At 36.4% G+C, this 21712-nt stretch overlaps 1 protein-coding gene across 2 annotated transcripts in view; it reads right to left on the bottom strand.

Annotated features, from left to right (window-relative positions):
• Window positions 1-21712, bottom strand: part of CCDC102B (coiled-coil domain containing 102B) — a 148065-nt gene that overhangs the window by 27864 nt on the left and 98489 nt on the right. For both annotated transcript variants that reach the window (XM_081098052.1, XM_081098053.1), the window contains one exon: window positions 13467-13637. In XM_081098052.1, coding sequence (XP_080954178.1) covers window positions 13467-13637 — 171 coding nt within the window. The remainder of the gene's footprint in view (window positions 1-13466; window positions 13638-21712) is intronic.

The raw sequence follows: 21712 nt of genomic DNA, 5'->3' as shown, positions 1-21712 counted from the left end.
AGGGTACCATAGCAACTGCAGAATCAGAGCAATGATATCATGTAGCAAATTTGTAGCTGAGAGAACACTCAAGGGTTCCATTGGATCACGTGGGGCAGCAATATTACAGATGTTGATGGTGTGGCATCTTGATAAGGAACACTTAATTGGTGTTAATTTTACCTAAAGTAAAGACAACAATAGGACATCTCCTTATATCAAGATGTGTGACCAAAAGGTAAGGATATTTAATTGTAACCAATGTCTCCCAAGGGTTTTGATGTGAGTCTTTGTTAAAACTGACTTCAAGTTTCATTGACCTGAGTAATATGCTAAAGTAAACGTTTGCACAGAGAAAAACAATAACTTGTCTCACATCAAAGGAAGACAAAGCACTATCAAATATTAATTTTCATGACAACACTTGTATTTGATCATCATATGATATATTTATTTCCCACTCTCCTCTGTGAGAAACTGGAGCACTAATAAAGACGCAAGAACAAACAATCCTTCCTCCTCTATTTTATTTTGCTCGGTTAGCACACAACAGATGTCTGCTTTCAGAAGGAAGCTTTGGGAGAGCACTGGGCTCTGTGCCTCCTTGCCTTTGGATATTGGAATGCATTCCAGCATCATGAAACTCAATGAAAGAAATGAAATTGCCATTTGTGTCCCAAATTTCAATCTGTTATCACATGTCATGAACCACAAGGTTTATTCTCCAACTATTGTTGAATGCAGGTATAAAAATCCAGTTACTACTCATTGTTTTAACCAAAAAAAAAAAAGAAAGAAATTATAGAAAAACCAGCAAAGATGAAAATAGATTAAAAATTTAACATTCTCTTAAAGGAATTTAAGCATTAGGAACAGGAGAAGTCAGTACAAAACTACTCTATTTTATTGATGATAACATGATTTGGAAACTCCTCAATGCTCTGTATTCTAACCATTTAGCACAGTTATCAAGACAGGGCCTGTCACACCCTAGTCCATCTACAGAGGTGACAATCTAGTGAGTCATAAATCTGCTTTCACAAAACATGGAAGCAGAAATGGCATTTTTATTAAGAGCCACATGACTAATATCCAAAAAAGGGAACAAATTGAATAATTAAAAAACAGTAAATATTCTCGGTTAATTGATTACAATTGAGGCTCAAGGTGTTATTAGGTATCCCAAAGGAGAAATTTTTTTCTTTCAAAATAAAGTAGAAAAGAAACAGAAAAGGGTATTTTATAAAGCAGCAGAATACAAGAAGCAATACAATAAGAAATACAAATTATGTAAAAGGAAAACTGACTTATAAGTTAAAGAACCAATGCTTAATTTTTTCACAGAGGAAAGGGAGGGTATTATAGTTGAACTAGGGGCCCAGTGCACGAATTCGTGCACCTTGAAAGGAACTGTGGACTGCGAGGCTGCAGTAGGCACAGAGGTGGGTCTCAGCCCATCCTTTGCACCCCCGCCTAGCCCCTCCTGCCATGGCCCCCAGTCCCCTGTCAGCCAGCAGCCCTGCTCCCACCACTGCCACTACTCACATCCACTGACAGCGCAGAGTGATTGGGTCCAGCGCCATCAGCAGGTGCAAGTGGCAGCTGCTGCCCCGATTGCACCTCAGGAGCAGAGGGAAGTGGAGAAGCCCTCAGGGGCAATCAGGGCTAGCAGCCACCGCTCGCACCTGCTGATGGCGCTGGGCTGGGCAGCAGGTACAAGCAGCAGGCGGGACCGTGGCATATGGGAGCAAAGAATTTTTAGTAACCACCAGAGGCTCGCCCTGATGACAGAGACTGGCGCCCCACCTTGGTCTGGCACCCCGGCTCACCTGCTTCACCGTCCTGCTGTGGCCAACACCCACGATATTCTGCACACATCATAGCAACCAGCTGTTCAGTTGTTCTGCCGTTTGGTCTATTTGCATATTAGCCTTTTCTTATATAGGATATTCTTTTTATTTTTTTAGTTTAGAAGAGAACCTCTAAAAAGGACAATAAGAGGAACAGTATATGATATAAAGAAGAAATGTTTTGCTCTACAATACAAATATTTATCTGGGTTTCAATTTGCCTAGTGACAAAACATATGCAGGGACATTACTTATCTGGTACTTTCTCTTTCCTGAATAAAGATTTTTGGTTCATAGGCACCTAAAAGCATTTTTATGGGTCTCTTTCCTGAGATAGAATATAAGACAAAACAAACTAAATACTTCTTTTAATGAAGAAGGTTCAAATAGTAAATCTTATAATAAAATATCTACTCTTCCATTTAAAGAAAAGATACACACTGATTAGTGTATGGACTTTTGCCTGCATAACCTATGGATGGTTTTTGGCCACATTCTTATGGAAGATCCAAACAAAGGGAAAGAATTCTGAAAGTACAATGTTTCTAAAAATAGGTCCTTCATTATTTGTTGAATTATATTTAAGCTTCTGAGTTCCAAACTTCCTGCATTGTCTACTATAATATTTGTAGTATTTCATAGCTGGTCCAATTAGCCATATGTTTCCAGATCTCTCTCCACCAAGAAACTTTAATTTCCTCTCAATAATTTTGATTACTGTTATCAGAAATAACCAACATGTACAGCAGTAGCTGAATTGCTTAATATGAAAAAAAAAAGGGGTTAACTGGTACATTAGACAAGTGTTTAAAATATAGTGAAAATATTGAAATTTTATTTTACATTATTTCCTACTAAAAAAATAACTTTATAATCACCTTAGGGTTCTCCCTATTATCAAGTTAAGCTAGTTTAAATAACAGGAATAGTAAATGGAAATGTAGTCATGATTTACAAGATTTATGCAGTACTGAAACATAAAGAAAACATCTCTCCCAGTAAAGAGTAAGTAGCCTAATGCTGGCACACTTTCAGTTTAATTTAATGCCAACACAGCACTTCCAGTCATAGTGTTCATGATATTACAAAGGCCAAAGGGGACTCATTAGTGCTGATGGCATAAAGACAGATATCCGATATTTAAAGCACATTCCTTAAAACAGAAATCCAATTCTTGCTCTGCATGTGTAAAAACTGATGAAAAGGTAGTAAGCATTGTTTCAGTAGAGCAAGATTCAGATTCCAAAATTTAACACTGTCTTCGCACCCTTCTTTGAACCTAACTGCGGCCTATTATCTGAGTCACTGGAACCAACTGAACATTTCATCTGCCATTTATTTTGCATATTAATACAAAGTCAATGCAGTGAAAATGGCCCAAAAATATTTAAGTTATTATGAAAGTAATTTAGATCTCACAGGCCTCCAGAAGGGTTCTCTGGGACCTTCAGAGTTGAGAACAGCTGATTTAAATAATGTTTTCCCAACAGAGTACATTCCATGCTGGACGAGCTCCTAACATGATGGGTTCACTTTGACTGAAAGTTTCTAGAAACAGTACAAAATGTCTGACCCATACCTCCTTGCATATAAGTTATATTTAAATGGGAAGCACATCAATCAGTAGAGCATAAGGCCTGTAATTCAGATGGCTACATAATATATACTTCTAAAGATCCCAGCTTGGAATGTTGCTATCCAGTTCATTTTAGACTAACTGTAAATAGTTTTAGAGATTTCTTTCACTAATACAGCACAAAGCACTATTAGATAAGTGAATGAATGAAAGCAAACAAATGTGCCTTAAACGCATATGAATGAATAAAGTGGGAAGTGGGTTGGAAAAATTCATGAATGCTACTGGCAGTCCAACAGGATAATAATTTTTAAAACAATACTCCAATTTTGGTCTCCATACCTAGGCCAGGGAGTGAATACTTTCCATGCAGATTGGCCAGCATAAGACTTTCTACATGGGTAAGATAATGATTATGCAACTCCTTGAAGTTCTTATTTTTCTTAATTTAGGTAATAAACTCTATTAACATCTTAAAATATTTTATATTGAGATAACCATGGATATTTTATATAATACAAAGGAAATTCTCATAAAAAAATCTGTACACATCAAAGAAATGTTGCATTGTTAAAAGCTACTTGTTCACTCTCTTTGATATTTAGGGAATTTTATGAAGAATTGCTATCACGAATGGCCACCTGTTATTCAACTTTCATCAGATAACCGTACTAACCATATACCTAAACTTAGGAATGCAATTATAGTTCCCCTTTGGAATATTTTTTAAGTTGAGGTTTTTTTCAAAGAAGACTGTACTCTTCTAACAGACAATATGCTATAAAGCAACAGTTCTCAATCTGGGGGTGGCAACCCCTTTGGAGCTCGAACGACCCTTTCACAGGGGTCGCCTAAATACATCCTGCATATCAGATATTAACATTATGATTCATAACAGTAGCAAAATTATAGTTATGAAGTAACAACAAAAATAATTTTATGGTTGGGGGTCACCACAACATGAGGAACTGTATTAAAGGGTCGCGGCATTAGGAAGGTTGAGAACCACTGCGAAGCATTTAATTTTGTATACTTATAAGGTACTTAAAAGTAAATGCATCTTGGTAGTATAGGCACTAAAATTAAATACTATAACAGATTTTTAATTGACTACAAATTTAATGGACTGGTAGCACATAGAAAGTTAAGGGATTTTTAACAGACTATTTTCTATAGCAGTTTAGGTTTACATAAATATTGAAGGGAAAGGAAAGAGTTCTCATATACTCCTAGTGTCCCTAGGCTCCCCTATTATTAACAGCCTGCATTAGTGTGGAACAGACAAAAGATAATGCCTTGAGCAAGACTGAAAATCATGAGAGTTGGAAATAAGTGGTCATATTTGTGACATGTTAGGAATATGGAAGTCAAAGAATGAATGCGAGGATTGATTTTATATGGAGGGAGAAAGGGAGGAGTAATAAAAAATGACTCAGCTATTTTGCCTGTGCAAGAGAATACACTAGAGGAGCAGGATTAAAGATCTGAATTTGAGAGTTATCAGCATACAGATGGCATCTAAAGCCATGAGGTTGAAAATATCACCTTTGGGATGAGTGTGTAGCTAGGCACAGATAACTGAAGGGGTAACCCTAGAAACTCCCACATGTAGAATTGGAGACATGAAGAAAAATCAACAAGATTGAAATCAAGAGTATAGAAGAAGGTGAAACCCAAGAAATGCTAATTTTTCTAAAAGCCTGTTAAGTAAATTACTTTAAGATGGAACTTACTGGCTATGTCAAATTATTATGACATATTGAGAAGGATGAAGACTGAGAATAGACCACTGGTTTTAAAACTATGGAGAACATTGATGATACTGACAATATTTCTCTTGGGATAAAGGTAGTGGTCAGAATATCGTTGGTATGGTTAGAATGAAGGTTGTAAAGATAAATACAACTCTTTCAAGGTGTTATAAAAAAGGGGGAATAAAATTTTGTAGTAGCAGCAATGGAATACATGATAAAAGAAAGTTGCTTTATTTTAAGCATTATGTATAAAATATTTTAATATATATGTATGTGTGTATACATATATACAGGTTTTCCCCACTATCCAAAAGTGGAGCTTTCCTATGAAATCTTTCATAATCCAAAACAGCATGAAGCAGTATATTCCCTGCTTTCCCAAAGTCCCTGTTACACCACTCCACTTTTAGGGAAGAACCTACATTAGTATTGCAAGGGCTTTGTTTTCCCAAGGAAATTCTCCCACTAAAGACCTACCTTAGTACCTGGTTTCACTAACAGAAATCCAAAGAGGATTTTCACTTTTACAAAGAAAGCTGAAAGCCAGGAGAGGAAAAACTAGCAAAAGAGTATGGTCTAAACCAGGGGTCCTCAAACTTTTTAAACAGGGGGCCAGTTCACTGTCCCTCAGACCGTTGGAGGGCCAGACTATAGTTTAAAAAAAAAACTATGAACAAATTCCTGTGCACACTGCACATATCTTATTTCAAAGTAAAAAAACAAAACGGGAACAAATACAATATTTGTATTTGCATGTGGCCCGTGGGCCATAGTTTGAGGACCCCTGGTCTAAACCTTTCCATAGATCTTCCAACTTCTTGATTTCCCTCAGTTCCTCTCTCAAGCTGCATATTCCAAGGACACACAAGTCTGAGCTAAGAAGATGGGTTTGCTGTGCTACCAAGTCCTGAAGCAGAACAGACATACTGGACAGTGGAGTGGGTTGGTGAAGTGGAGAGAGCAAGACCATGATAAATGCCTGCAGGAAAGGGTAACCTTCAAATCATGCACGGAAAGTGGAATGGCATTATTAGAATGACTTAGATCAGAAATATACAAAAATTGGGATGCTGGACTCCTGTTCATGTTGTGTGCCTATGGTGTCTTCATGGTAGAGGCAGCTGTATGGAATTCTGTCACTGTTAGAGGTGCAGAGAGAAGGGGTGTCAGACAATAAATAATTAAAACAAACACATGACTGCAAATACCCTTAAGCAATGGGAGGAAAAGAAACAGGGAAAATTGTGTCTGGGAACCCTGTGAATACCACCATCTTAACATATACTTACATTTAACTACACACATTTATGTTTGACTATCCCCTGCTACACTAAAAACTTCTTCTTATGAAGAACCCAAGTATATTTTGACACCTAACACAGAAGTTAGGAAGCAATAAATATTAGATGAACTGGGCTGCTTTCTACAGTTCCATTCAGATCTTGGGTCTGTGGCCTGTGCCTGTGTCCCCATGTGAACTGGCAGCTGGCCTCTTTCTTTGTTATTTCTTTTTAATCTTACCTGAAACACTTACCACATTTTTTTCATAGATAAATGTGAATTTCAGTCTATCGCTATTCTCACAATCTTAAAATTAGCACAGTGTAAATTAAGATTTTGCCAAAATATATTTAGGTCTAAGAAAGGATTTCTGTGTCCTTCCAAAGAAAGAATTGTTTAATTATCCAAATTAACAGCTGGTTTTTAATGTTCTCTGGGCTCAAACAAAGTGTTTCTCCCATTTATCAGACTTTGAAAAGATTCACCTTTTTGACACCAGAAGGCATTCAAAGGTGAGGCCAGAATGAGCTAAGCTGTAATAATAAAGTGATAATTGCTAAGTGTGAAGTCACACTGACAATGCATTTAGCAAAACACTAAAAGTTTGGATGTGAACTTATAATGCCCAATAGTATCTTTTTAAAAAATATATTTTTATTGACTTCAGAGAGGAAGGGCGAGGGAGAGAGAGATAGAAACATCAATGATGAGAGAGAACCATTGATCAGCTGCCTCCTGCACACCCCTACTGGGGCTCAAGCCCACAACCCAGGCATGTACCCTTGACTGGAATCCAACCTGAGACCCTTTAGTATTCAGGCCAATGCTCTATCCACTGAGCCAAACCAGCTAGGGCTCAATCGTATCTTATTCTTTAGCTCTGCTTACCAGTAAGTGGTTTTTCATCTCTTGAATTTTTAGAAGACTTATTATGTTAATTTTGTGTATTATAATTCTAACAGGTACCAACTACAATTCCAACAGCTTTCTATTTTATTTATGCTCCACTGGTAATATCTGTCATCACAAATATATGTGTTCAGTGGGGACCAAAGTTGTGAATTGGACTTAATGGTGGATGCCGCCTTTTCTCATGAGACCAGTGGTTCTGATATTTGATTAGACATTAGAATCATATGAGAAGCTTATAAAAAATACACATGCTCAGCCCCACCTATAACAATTGACTCAGATTCTGGAGATGAGATTTGAATACAAATAATTTTTAAATCTTCCAAAGCGTTTATTTCTATGGTGCAGCCAGGTTAGAAAATCATTGCATTAGACTTAAACCCTTATACTAGGACTCTATTTTATCTATCTTTTATAATCTTATATAGAGAGTTGTACTGAGCACCTAGATCAATAAATGTTACTTTGAGGAAGAAATCCATGAATTGCTTAAAGCCTGAACATCATCTTACAGGTAGGTGAGTCTTCTTGCCATAGGACTTTTATTTTGCAATTACTACATGCCAACTCTCCACCGCTATAGCATGGTTTGTGAATTAGGGACATCTCCAGGCTAGCCACTCTTTACCCATGTCTTACATTTATTTTAACATGAAAATCCACTGACTATTTTGAAAATTCTCTCATTTATGGAAGCTATTACTAAAAAACTGAGAAAAGTCAAGATTGAGTATTGAATTACACTAAGGGGAAGGAGTTCAGCAAAAGGAATAATCTGAAATTCCAAATAAATCCAACTAGCAACTCAAGTGATTTTATAAATAAACTAGTGGCCTGGTGCATAAATTCGTGCACATTGAAAGGAAATTAATTAGAAGAAATATTTTAATATTGCTATTCGCCCTTTCTCTATAATAGAAGTGTCAACCAAATTCATGATGAACAATGACCGATCGAAACACACGCATGCGATTGGTGCTAGTGAAAGCTTTATATGTATTGTGCATGCAACTTAGACTTTTATAGATATAGGATAAACTTGCTTAATTAGACCTGCTTTCTGATTTAGCTAAACTTTCCCCAGCCCAGTGAAGCACCCTAACTTCTCTTTCAGGTAATTGTCAGCAATAAATATCAACACAAAGCAGATTATTACTATTGTAGCTCATGCAGGGAGAACAAAGGGTAAAATATTTAACTGCATCCGTGTTTGACTATATTCTGCATAGTGAGAAAACCTGAAGTCATTTTCAAGGTTCACCATTTCTTACTTCTTTTCAATTGGGTCAAGTTCCTAAGCTTTCTAAAGCTCCGTTTTCCGGCTAATGAAAATAGGATTTCACCGAGTCTCTTATCTACCTACTCAGGACTTTTGTATCAAATGAGATGAGGCATGGGAAAATGCTTCACAGATATTTGGTTAAAGTGTGAAATGTTTGCACCTGGCTATAAAGCAAGTTGTGTTCCTGGGCTGAAGAAACTGCAAGGAGGCTAGTCACTAGGCAGAAGAAGCTAGGCATTGCTACGTGATGTCATTACCCACCGCCCACAGCCACTGTTTCTGGGCTGGGCTGTGGAACGCATTGTGTGCCATGGTGTCTCAGCAGCATCAGCTGCTATTTGGTGGGGTGTTGCTCTGTGGTAGTGGTGGGGCTTGTGTCCCACTTGGGGGAAGCCAAGTGTTGCTTTGTCAGCACCAGGTCCATGCTGCTGTTTCTCTGTAAATGGCCAGTGTGTGTCATGGCAGCTCCTGTATTGAGCATCTGCCCCCTGGTGGTCAGTGCACATCATAGCAACTGGTCAGACGGGTGGAGGGACACTAACATATTAGCCTTTTATATATATAGATAACTTAATATTTAACATGCTTTTGCATTAGTTAAGATGAGGTTAAGGTTTGACATTTGATGGCATCAACATTTCTACAATCTGACCTATCATTGAGGAGCATAGAAATTTGGTAATACTGCCTATATAAAGAATCATATTATATTCATATTTTTTAACCAAAATATTCCACATACTAAACTTTTTTTTCCAATGGTGAAAAATGGTCTATAAATAAAAGTAATCACATAGAATTATGTTGGGAAAAGAAAATCCAAATGGCTTTAAATCAGGGAAGATTAATTGGTTAAATAAACTTATATCCAAGGAAATATTATACAAGCCCTCAAAAAACCAACTATGAAACTACAAAGCAACATGAAAACTAGCTATGGTAATTTACAAAGTAGAGTATATTTTTTGTAAATGATGACTGCAATTATGCATAAAATTGTCTAGGTATTTGAAATCAGTATACTGAAATAATATACTATGGTGGAGTAATTTAACTTTTCCCTTTATTTTTCCTTCTTATGTGATGTGATATTGTTTACAAAATTTAAAAGATTCTTCAGCAAACCTCATCTCGTTTTGTCTTTTAGCCTTCCTGATATTAATTTTATAGTGCAGAACACCATGTGTCTTAGTAATTGTTTATATTATATTCCTTGCTTCTTATGTGCTAGAGAAATACATTTGTGAGTTTAGGTTGCATTTGTCCTGTCTGTAACAGCTTTGCTTATTGCATTATTATATCATTCATTATACTGTTTTCTCTACCATATTTATTGAAGTAATCAGTTAATTTGGTATTTTAATGTGGATATGTATGTAATAGGTCCTGCATTATGATAATTAAGTTCCAGTTAAATTTTGTCATTATATAATGTAATATACAATCTCAGAAAGACTTCAAAGAAATGATTACAAAAGAATGTTTAGCTTCTAACAAATATATATCAAATTAAATTTTTAAAAACAATTTGCTTAAAGAAAAGAAAGTCATCTAAAAGAGAAATTTTTCTAATTTGCTTTTTTAAACAAGACCCTGGGTTTTCTCTTATGTCCCCAAAATATCTTTTCTTTCTGCAGTAGAGAATATCTCTTTTTTATTTATTTAAAATCTGTTGACTTTAGGGAGTTAGAAACTTTGTATTTTCAAGTTTAAATTAATTTTAACTAATTGCAATGTGAAGAATTTGTTAGTATGAAATTAAAAGGCTCAGCAGAATTTTCGTGGCTTCTCAACAATAAGTCAAATTGGGAAAATACTGGCTGCTATCTAATGCAAAATCTTATTTCCATGAAGAATATTTCATTCCGCCTGGCCAGGATGGCTCAGTGGTTGAGTGTCAACCCATGAACCAAAGAGGTCTGTGGATTCCTGGTCAGGGCACATGCCCAGGTTGCGGGCTTGATCCCCAGTAGGGGGTGTGCTGGAGACAGCCAATCAATGTTTCTCTCCCTTTTCCTTTCTCTTTCCCTAAAAACAATAAGAACCTTAAAAAAAAAAAGATTCCATTCCCAGTCACCCAAAATAGTGATGACCTTTATCAGAGAAAAACTGGAGGTCTGACAACTACAATAAAATAATCCAGATTACAAAACCCATACCAGTTAAGAGTGCTTTGGGCCAGTCCTTTCTGGTGACCAACTGATTGAATATAAAGAACACCGAAATGTTCTGTATGTTGAATGTGTATTTCTACACATCTACTTCTAGGCATCAAATATGAAATCTATCTAAATAATTATCCATATGGAACTATGGTTCTAAAAGGTTCTACTAAATAGCAGCACAAATTTCATTTGTCAAATCAGAGGACCATGCCCACTGTTCTAGTTTGGGACTATATTCTTCCCACAGAAAAGGGCTGCAAGTATCAAAACACACACATGCACACTCACTCAATATAATGTAATATATGCTCTTAGTCTATTTGATTTCCTCCCTACCTATTAAACAGTTTTTACCCTTTCCACAAGAAAAATTACCCAAGCATCTTTTAATCTCAGCACTGGTCTGAAAGTCAAATATCTAATGATAATATCTATATCAGATCTCAAAATGTATTATTTTGCTCCAGAAATCTATATACTCAAAAGACAAGTAATGCACTCCCCCCCCCCCGCCCGACACACACACAAATACACCCAATATACTATAGTAAAACAAGGCAAGGAAAATTGCAATAAACACACCTATGTAGAAGAGAGAAATGATCAGAATAAAAATGGCATTTTTTTACAGAACTAGAAAAAATAATCCCAAAACTTGTATGGAAGCACAAAAAACCCAAGTAGCCGCAGCAATTTTGAAAGAGAAGAACAAAGTTGGAGGTATCACACTACCTGATATCAAACTATATTACGAGGCCATGGAATCCAAACATAATGGCACTGGTATAAAAACAGACATATAGATCAATGCAACAGAATAGAGAGCCCAAAAATAAACCCACCCCTATATGGTCAATTAATCTATGACAAAGGAAGCAAGAATATACAATAGGGTAAAGACAGTCTCTTCAATAAATGGTGCTGGGAAAACAGGACAGATACCACAGCTATTTTTAAAAATTACATGATTAGACTGCTGACTCAGCCCTTTGGGAACTAATGCTTCATAGCCCTTGAACCCTACAGAATTTTATCATTTCCTTGCCAATGGCTCAGTCCCAAGCAATTTTTAAAGACTATATTGGCAAACACAGAGAATTAGTTATCACCATGTCCAACAAATACTTGCATATTAAAACCATTCTCAGGAATAAATAGCCATGACAACATAAAAACCTAGAACCATTCTCTTGAGCCTTCCTACCATCTTCCTATTCTGACTTACTGGTCTACAGTCCCACTCAGTGTACATGCACACAATTAAAAAGTACATATACACCTTCATAAAAAGAACCACGTTAAGGATCAAATGCCCACCCAAAAGTAGGGGCCAGGAAGAGCAGGGAACAACGTAGGAACCTCGCTAGGCAAATCTTTCTGCTTTCATATAATCTTACTAGGGAAGAAAATGTAGTTTGCTTGACTGGAATACTTTTGGTTAAAAATTAACCCTCCAAATGTAAAATGTGTTCTGTTATTTAATTACCCCTTGGAATAGTAATTCAGTTTAATTTTTTAAAGTTCCAACTGTTTGGCATTGTCTTGAAATAGTCTTTCTAACCAGGGAACTAATGGCTTTGTTTGTTTTGCCTCAGGAGCAGGTGCAGGAACAAGAATACCACCTGAAGTAACTGCTGCCACGCGGTGACGGTCTCACAGTCACACTGACAGATGGGACTGTGTTTTGTTCAAAACAAATATTTCTTTGCTGTTTGTAATTGTAGGTGAAATCACCTACCTGTTGCAGGTGTGCTTTAAGGACATCACACTGAGGCCTCTTAAATATTCCATAAGCCATTAACGAGTTGACCTTACACAACACTACAAGAGGGCTTCGTTCTTTTAAACACCAGAGAGCAGTGGAGAGAATATATATCCTAATATGTGACATAACATATAATCATTATAAATATAACATTTCTCTGATATATAGGCTGAAAGCTTAAAACTTAAAACACCAAGCCTCAGGGATACTGTGCCCATATATAAACACACACACACACACACACGTGCACGTGTACCCATGCTGAAGCATATTTGAATTGTTGAAATCAAAACCAAATGAAGACCAACCATTTTGGTTCCCCGAGCAGATGGAACTAGTGTAGTCATACAGACACAGTCTAATTTAACTTATTTTTCAAGACCAACATAACCTTGGTCATTTCTTGCTTACACTTCTGGACATCCTAGGCAGAACTTGAACTGTTTCCCAAGGTCAATAGGAGGTAACCACTAAAAATTCCCACACTGTAACCAATCACTGAAGAACAAATAGTCCCTGCTCTGGGCTCTATCAGCAGCTTGATAACAATACATCCCTGTTTGGGTTTGAATGCTCCCAGTTCGCTAACTTTTTGGTGTGTACACAATAAACTTGAACAATTCCTACCACAGTGATTCACTGCTTTTACTTGGGCTATTTATAAAGCTTTGAGAAAAGCTCTAGTGCATGCATAAAAATACACTTTTAGCAACACAAAGATGAGCACATTATCTAGATAATATTTTTTTCCTTGCAGTTACATTTTTAAATTGATTTTGGTGTTTAAAATGTAAATTTTTTAGCCCAATTAAAGCCCTCTGTTAGTAGAGGAGAAAAATGCTTTCTATATACTATGAGGAGCTACTTTGACGCTATCTAGTGTATGTTGATGTAGAAGGTACCTTATTTTCTTTTTGGTTGAGTCTCTGTTTTAGTTCTTCCACTCCAAATCGCAGTTTCTTTACCTCAGCCGCACTCTGATCGGCTCGGTGGTTGGCAAGAGTCAGCTCTGCTGTTTTCGCCTGGTGTTGGCTGCTGAGTCTATAGTAGGCGTGTTGAAGGTCCAGCAGCTCCTATCAAGAGAAAGCAGGGATCCCATTGTTTATAATTCACTCCCATAAAGTCAGAAGAATAGTAACTTCTTTGCACAAAGGAGAAAAGCATTGCAGGAAGAATTCAGATGAGGCATCTCTTCATCTGTAACTCTATATTTCTGCAATGAAATGTGATGATTAGCATAACCATAAGCGGAAAATGTATTTGCAGGTGGCTGAAGAGGCTAAGAGAATGCAGCTCTTTTTTAAAACTATTTTAATATATTTTTAATTGATTTTTAGAGAGAGAGGGAGAAAAAGATAGAAACATGGATGAGAATTGATCAACTGCCTCCTGCACACCCCCTACTGGGTATGGAGCCCACAACCCAGGCATGTGCCCTGACCGGGAATTCAACCAGAGATCTCTTGGTGCATGGAGTCCACACTCAATCATTGAGCCACAATGGTTGGGTGAGAATGCAGCTCTTCATGTTCTTGAGTCAATGACTGGTTTCCCAGGTTATGCAAATTTAGGTTTTATGTATGATTTCCAAAGGAAGAAATCACATCTCTATAAGGGCAGAATAAAATATAATAAAAATAACTGCAAGAAGAGTTGTTCATCTGCTAAGTCAGCATATGTACTCAAAATTAGCAGACTATCTGCTTTTAATTAGTTCCCTAAGAAGTAGGATTTGTGCTGCTGCTGTCACTCTATTCCAGGCACCATTCTGAAATGACCTGAGTGTGTCTCAGAGACCTAAGCAAGAGGTTGTCCTGTGAAAACCAGTGAATTTATCAGGAAGTGGTTGGGTCTTCAACCTGTCTTGTTATATTCAACACCCCACAAGATATTAATCAACAGGTTACATTAATTGCCCTCAGATTACTAATGTTGCCTCTCATTTTTAAAAATTTCTATGCAAATTAACTGTACTATCATTGTAGAAAATATCTTTATTAAAACTATAAAAAATAACCTCTAGTTCCTCATAACATTATAAAACTTAAAGAAAAGCCAAGGTTATTTCTTTAATTTCCTAAAAAAATGCAAATCAAACCACAAGGAGATATCACCTCACAACTGTTAGAATGACTATTATGGAAAAGACCAGAAATAACAAGCATTGGCAAGGGTGTGGAGAAAAGGGAACCCTTGTGCAACGTTGGTGGGAATGTAATTGGTGCAGCCACTGTGGAAGACAGTGTGGATGTTCCTCAAAAAATTAAAAATATAACAACCTTATGACCCAGCAATCCCACTTCCGGAAATGTATCATAAGGAAATGAAAACACTATCTCAAAAATATATTCTGCACCTCAAGTCACTCCAGCATTATTTACAATAACCAAGACATGGAAATAACCCGAGTCTGGATGGTGAATAAAGAAAATTTGGTGCACATAATGGAATATTATTTAGCCATAAAAAAGGAAATCCTCTGATTTGCAACAACATGTGTGGATTTTGATAGCTTTGTACTAAGTGAGATTAAGTGACAAAGAGGAAGATGAATACTGTCTGATCTCATATGTGGAATCTAAAAATAAAAACACCTTATAAATACAAAGAACAGATTAGTGGTTGTGGTGGGGGAAAGTGAAGTAAAATGGGTGAACATGGTCAAAGGTACAACTTCCAGTTATAAGTCCTGAGGCTATAAAGTACAGCATGATGACTAAAATTAATAAATCTCTACTGTATATTGAAAGTTGCCAAGACAGTAGATCTTAAAATGTTTCATCAAAAGAAAATAAAATTTTAACCATATGGTGATGGATGTTAATTAGAATTATTGTAGTGATCATCTTGAAATATATATAAACTAGAGGCCTGGTGCATGAGATTCATGCACGTGGGGTGGGGGGTGGTCTCTCAGCCCGGCCCGCACCCTCTCACAGTCCAGGAGCCCTCGGGGGATGTCTGACTGATGGCTTAGGCTCCCTCCCCAGGGAAAGGGCCTAAGCTGTCAGTCTCAGTCGGACATCCTTAGCACTGTTGCAGAGGCGGGAGAGGCTTCTGGCTGAGTGGCACTCCCCATGTGGGAATGCACTGACCACCAGGGGGCAGCTCCTGCATTGAGTGTCTGCCCTTTGGTGGTCAATGCGCATCACAGCAGTCATTCCGCCGTTCAGTCGATTTGCATATATCCTTTTATTATATAGGATATTGAATCATTATGTTGTACACTTTAATATAATGTTATATGTCAACTATATCACAATTTTAAATAAGACTAAGCATAGAAGATTGACTGATGAGTCAACAGTGAAATGAAATTAGACCAGTTAGAAGACTATTGCAATGAGTCAGGTCAAACACAAGGATCTAAGAAACTAGCAGCAGGGATGAGGAGAGAGATAGTCAAAGATCTGAGGGGATAAAAACCCACAGAATTTCCTCATTCATAGGATGAGAATGGTGAGAAAAACATTGTAGTTAAAAGTAATTCCTTTCTTTCTGCTTCAGCTCTGATGGGGTGGTGGTGCCCTTCACCAAATGAGGACATACAGAAAGAAGAGCAGGTTGGAAGAGAGGAGATACATCTCAAGTTTTTAAAAGTTGAGATGTATATACCTGGGACACCAGGGACATGTCCAGTAAGGAGCTGAATATACTAGTCTGTACTGGGGGTGGGAGGTGGAGGGCAGTAGGGGGGTAAGAAAGATGTAAGGACTCAGTTTAGAAGTGAAGTTTGTAGTTTGCAGTGTGAAAGTGGGTAAAATTCCACTGAGAAGTAAAAAACAATTGAAGTCATAATCCCAAGATTAACAAACCTTAAAGGAATTGGAAGAGAGAAAAGAATCCACAGAAGAGATAAACCAAATAACTTATATGCATAGCCCATGGACATGGAAAATAGGGTGATAAAGACTTGGGGGGTGGGTAGAGCCTGGAAGAAGGGGGATAAAGAGGGAGAAGTGGGAAACATCTGTAATACTATCAACAATAATATATATATATATATATATATATATATATATATATATATATATATATATAAATAAGATAAAGGGAGGGCTGTTCCAGAGACAAGAAAAAAATCAGGAGTATTAGAATGAAATATAACAAGAAATTCAAGAAAATGGAAGATCAGAAATTCAAGAAAGAGGAAACTATTGATAGTATGGAATGTTTAAGGGAATAAAAAGAATAAAAATATATCTATTAAATTTAATCCTTAAATCATCATTGTCTTCAGCAATACATTCCAGTGGTTGAGCAGTTTCTGTAGCAAGCTTATTTCAATATATTTTAATGGTAGAAAACAACAAACAGTGATGTGAAATGTTTGTGCTTTATTTTAGTGGAGAAAAAATCTGAATTAAAGCATAAAAAATATACACTCCTTCAAATTATTTGTCAGTGTGTAAGTCTCTGTAAATCTAAAGATCTAAAGCTATATAGCTGGACAGTAAATATACTTCACAAGCCTCATAAGTGTACGTGGATATTAATAGTGGGGCTTTGCCAAAACCGGTTTGGCTTAGTGGATAGAGCGTCGGCTTGCGGACTGAGGGGTCCCGGGTTCGATTCCGGTCAAGGGCATGTACATGGGTTGCGGGCACATCCCCAGTGGGAGATGTGCAGGAGGCAGCTGATCGATGTTTCTCTCTCACCGATGTTTCTGGCTCTCTATCTCTCTCCCTTCCTCTCTGTAAAAAATTAATAAAATATATTTAAAAAAAAATAGTGGGGCTTCATATAACAATAATCATATGCAATGTGTTTGAATACAGATATTTTTGATAGGATAATATTCGTTTCTCAAATAGATTGACTCCCTAGTGATGTAAAGGATTGGAGACAGGCTTTCAATTTCATATGTGGCTTATGAATTCATGCATTAGTTTGTGCTCTTGTATGTAAGGATATCGCTTTCCATCTAGAATTAATTTTGTAGCTGATACACCAAGTACTGAGGCTTAAATGATTTTGATTTTGGCAAGCTGACAGAACTAAAACACCATTTTCTTATAACTGAAAGTGACATGAGAGGTTGTTAAAAATAAATCAAGTTTATATGCATCTATTTGAAAAAAAAAACAAAATGGCATACAGAGAATTTTAAAGTATTATATGTTATTTTTATAAATTCAGTTTTTTTCCAATTATAATTCAGGTACTAGTTTAAATATGATTCCGAGATGCTTTCTTGATTGCTCAAATGTAAACAATGATTCACAGTGTTATTTTAAAATTACCTTTCATATGATCTGTTCATTTCTACCTACATATACATTTATTTAAGACTAGAGGCCCAGCACATGATTGAAATCACGCGAGGAGGAGGCACCCCGCAGGGGGCCAGGACCCGTGCCTGACTCCCAGCGTCCCCCTGCTCCCTCTGCCTGTGTCTGCTCCGGGCCGCCCAAGCCATCACACCAGCTCAGGCAGGCCCCCCTGCCTCTGTCTCGTCTCTGCTCCTGGCCTCACCTGCGCATGCAACCTCCTCCTGTCTGGTCATGACCCATTGCGGAGTCCTGGCCTAATTTGCATATTGCCTCTTTAAAATATAAATTCTTTTTTCTTACTACTCATTTAATATTGTGTACGCATATAAACACACACACACACACTCAGTAGAAGCAATTTAGAATCATGTGGAAGTGTGTAAATTAACCTAATTAGTTGTCAGCCGATAGGAAATTAGAGGTCTAATTGTAGAGTTTTGAAAATACTATACACACTTTAGAGATAGCCAATACTTTTACTAGCAGAAAAGATATGACTTCAATTTAATCACAAAAAGGCTATCTACATATCTCTCTTTCTCTCTCTCTCTCTCTCTCTCTCTCTCTCATATATATAAAATGTTTTAGTTAAAAGCACCAAATATATCAAACAATTTTTCTAAGGATGGTTACCTTTCTAATTTGCTAATTGCTAATACATCATTTAATATTATTTTCTAAAACTTTATTTTTAAGATTTTAAATTAAATTCTTAAATTTTTATTCTCCTATCAATTCTCAATTATATTATCGAATTACCTAAAAAGGCATTTTGAAATCCATGAATGTCCACAATTACCTGAAATAATTATTCTTCTCCAGTATTCAAAATATAAATAACAATTTAAATATATTATGGGGATAGAAACTAAATTAGTTTTTTAAATAATAAAAAATCAAGTTGTGTAAAATATGTCTTTTGTGCACACATCATTTCTTTCAATCATTATAAATTATTGAATATAGAATATAAATTATGAGATCATAATAATATTCATTTATTGTTATGTATCAATTGCTATTTTTTTTGTCATGTTCTGAAGTTAATCTGATCTAAAATAATATCTTTGGGGAAAAATATGTTGAGACAAATGTGGCAGGGAATATTACTTTCTTACACAGTTTTATGGACAGGCTTTCATTAGAAAGTGAAAGGAAGATAACATCAAACATACAATGACATGAAGTTGACATGTCAGAGGGATAAAGGTATTACAGGCATGTGGGAGAGCTTTTTAAAAAGTAAAAAAATAAAGCATTAGGTATTGAGAAAAAGGATGGCGGGGGGGACAAAGTGATGTTGGCAGACTGGGTGAAGGTCTTAAAATTCTGGTATAAAGAGATTGAAATCTAATTTTTGTTTTAGGTCTTACAATAAATACAGCTCTAATCTCACAATTCACATTTTGTCATTTCACCCCAGGAGAAATCTTGGCATCCATGTTAGTAAAGATTTTTTTCTACTATAATAAATGTAATAAATAATAGCACCTATTTCAAAAGCCTGTAGTGCACAGTCAACTATGTACCATGTGTATATTATATGTATATAACATATACATATGTACTTACCAGTTTTATACATAGCTAATTATTACTGTTACTAGAAGCCTCATGCACAAATTTGTGTACAATTGGGGTCCAGCTGGCCCACCCCAATGGGGGCCCATTGGGCCGGGCAGGTGGGGAAGGGGCATGGGCAGATGGCTGGCTGGCCTGCCCAATTGGGGTGTTGGAGGCTGATCAGGGGACAGGGCCGGCCAGGGGGAGGGGCTGTGGGTGGTTGGCCAGCCAGCCCCACCTCCGATTGGGGTGTTGGGGGCCAATCAGGGGCTGGGCCAGCTGTGTGTGGGGCCGATCTGGGCCCAGATCAGGCTGGTTGGCTGCTGCAGTGCACATCATAGCCACCAGTCATTCTGGTCATTCCACCGTTTCAGTCACTGGGCTTTTATATAGAGAGATTACCACAAGAATAAACTATCCTCACTGTGCTCTAATTAATGCCTGCACACAGCCAATGATTGGCAGAAGTAAAAAAGGACCATATATAGTAAACAGTCAATACTGTTAAGTTCTGTATTGATTAAATAGGAGTTCATTCCATGTATGACAAGTTCCAGAGGGCATGTACCATATCAATAGGGAAACAATACATACTCTTTGTCTCCAATCTTTAAAAAGTTTACTAAAGTGGTTTTATAAAACACACTCTAATATACCACAAGATGCTGGTGGTGTGAACCAAACAGTCACAGTTCCTACCCTCAGAGATGTAGTTTTAGATGTAAGCAACTGAACAAATAAATAAAAAAGAGTTTAGTGAGTACAAGGATATTGTAATAGGAGCACATTTGACGGTAACATAAAGCAAACGTGAAAGATTTAAGAAGACTTAGAAAGTCACTATCATAAAACTTACCCAACAACTCTACATCAAAAAACAACAAAAACCCTCAAACAAAAACCTCTTTTGATTCTATGCTCAATTCAAGATATAACCAATACATCTATTCCCCTTCATAGTAAAACTTTCTAAAAGAATTTTCTATAGTTGTTTTACCCAGTTCTCCATTGCACAATTACTTTTTGACTCTATTACTTATTCAAATGATTCCAGAAAAACTGTTCTTGTCAGGTTGCTAATGGTTTCCCGACAGCCAAACATATTGCTCACCTACCATGTCTAAGTTTAACTCTAAATCTAAACAATGTTCTCTATTTAATGAGGAATATATATATATATATATATGTATATATATAATATATATATATATATATATTATATATATATAATGTATCATTGAATACTGAGGTATAGACTTACATAACCAACTATCTACTTGATATCTACATTTGATGCCTAATGGACATTTTAAATGTAACAAAATTTACTGTATTAATAATTCCAATGATATAGGAAACTTAACCACCATCCTTTTTGCTACACACAGAAATGTCATTACAACCTGAGAAAGTAAGGAATAGGACAAACAAATAAGCCCTAATATTTAGGGGTTATGTTTTAATGCTCATGTTAGGTCAGGAGATATGATATTAAGCCCAAGTGAAAAAGCAAGCTACTTCTACCCAACAGAGTATAAACAAATTACTCTCATAAAAAAAAAAAATCAAAAGTCAAAAAGACTTGAGCAAGCACTGATACAGAGCAGCTAAAGTAATCACCAAGTGAAACCTTTGTACTACATTAAACAAACAAATTCAAAATGATTCAAGAGCCCAGGGCACATGGGCCCATAGAAAAATCAATCTGAGGAGAAAACTAGCTCAAAAAGAAAGTTTCAAATCTAAGAAGTAATGATTCAATGTGAGGAGTAAACAAACACAATAGGGAAATTAGCACCTCAAGAATTTGAACCACAGCAATCTGAAAAAGATGTAAAATTATCAAATATCATTAAAAGATTAAAGGAATATAAATTATAATAAAAATAAACTGTGAGAAGAGAATATTTGAAGAAGAACCAAGTAGAACTTTTTGAAAAGCCAAATAAAGTGCTAGAAATGAAAAAGTCAATGGATTAAGTAAAAGTTTAGATACTATTGAGGAGGAAACTAATTAAACAACAGATCAGAATTAGATTGTACAGAATACAGCAAAGAATTGTGAAAAAAAGATGTAGCTATGATAAAGAGTTAAAAGACAGGCACTCCAGTCTAGACTTGCATATCCAACTGTCTACTTGATATACACACTAGAATAATATTTTACAAGCCCACAATGAGCAGCCCTAAACTATAGCCCTCACTTTTATTCCTTTGGCCATATCTTAAGAGTATGGTTATAGATATACTATATCTAGCATATATATATGTGTGTGCATACACACACACACAAGATTTGAATGGCAAAATTG

Source organism: Myotis nattereri (assembly GCF_964212035.1).
Source record: "Myotis nattereri genome assembly, chromosome: 8".
NCBI lineage: Eukaryota > Metazoa > Chordata > Mammalia > Chiroptera > Vespertilionidae > Myotis > Myotis nattereri.
This window is presented reverse-complemented; position numbering and strand designations above follow the sequence as displayed.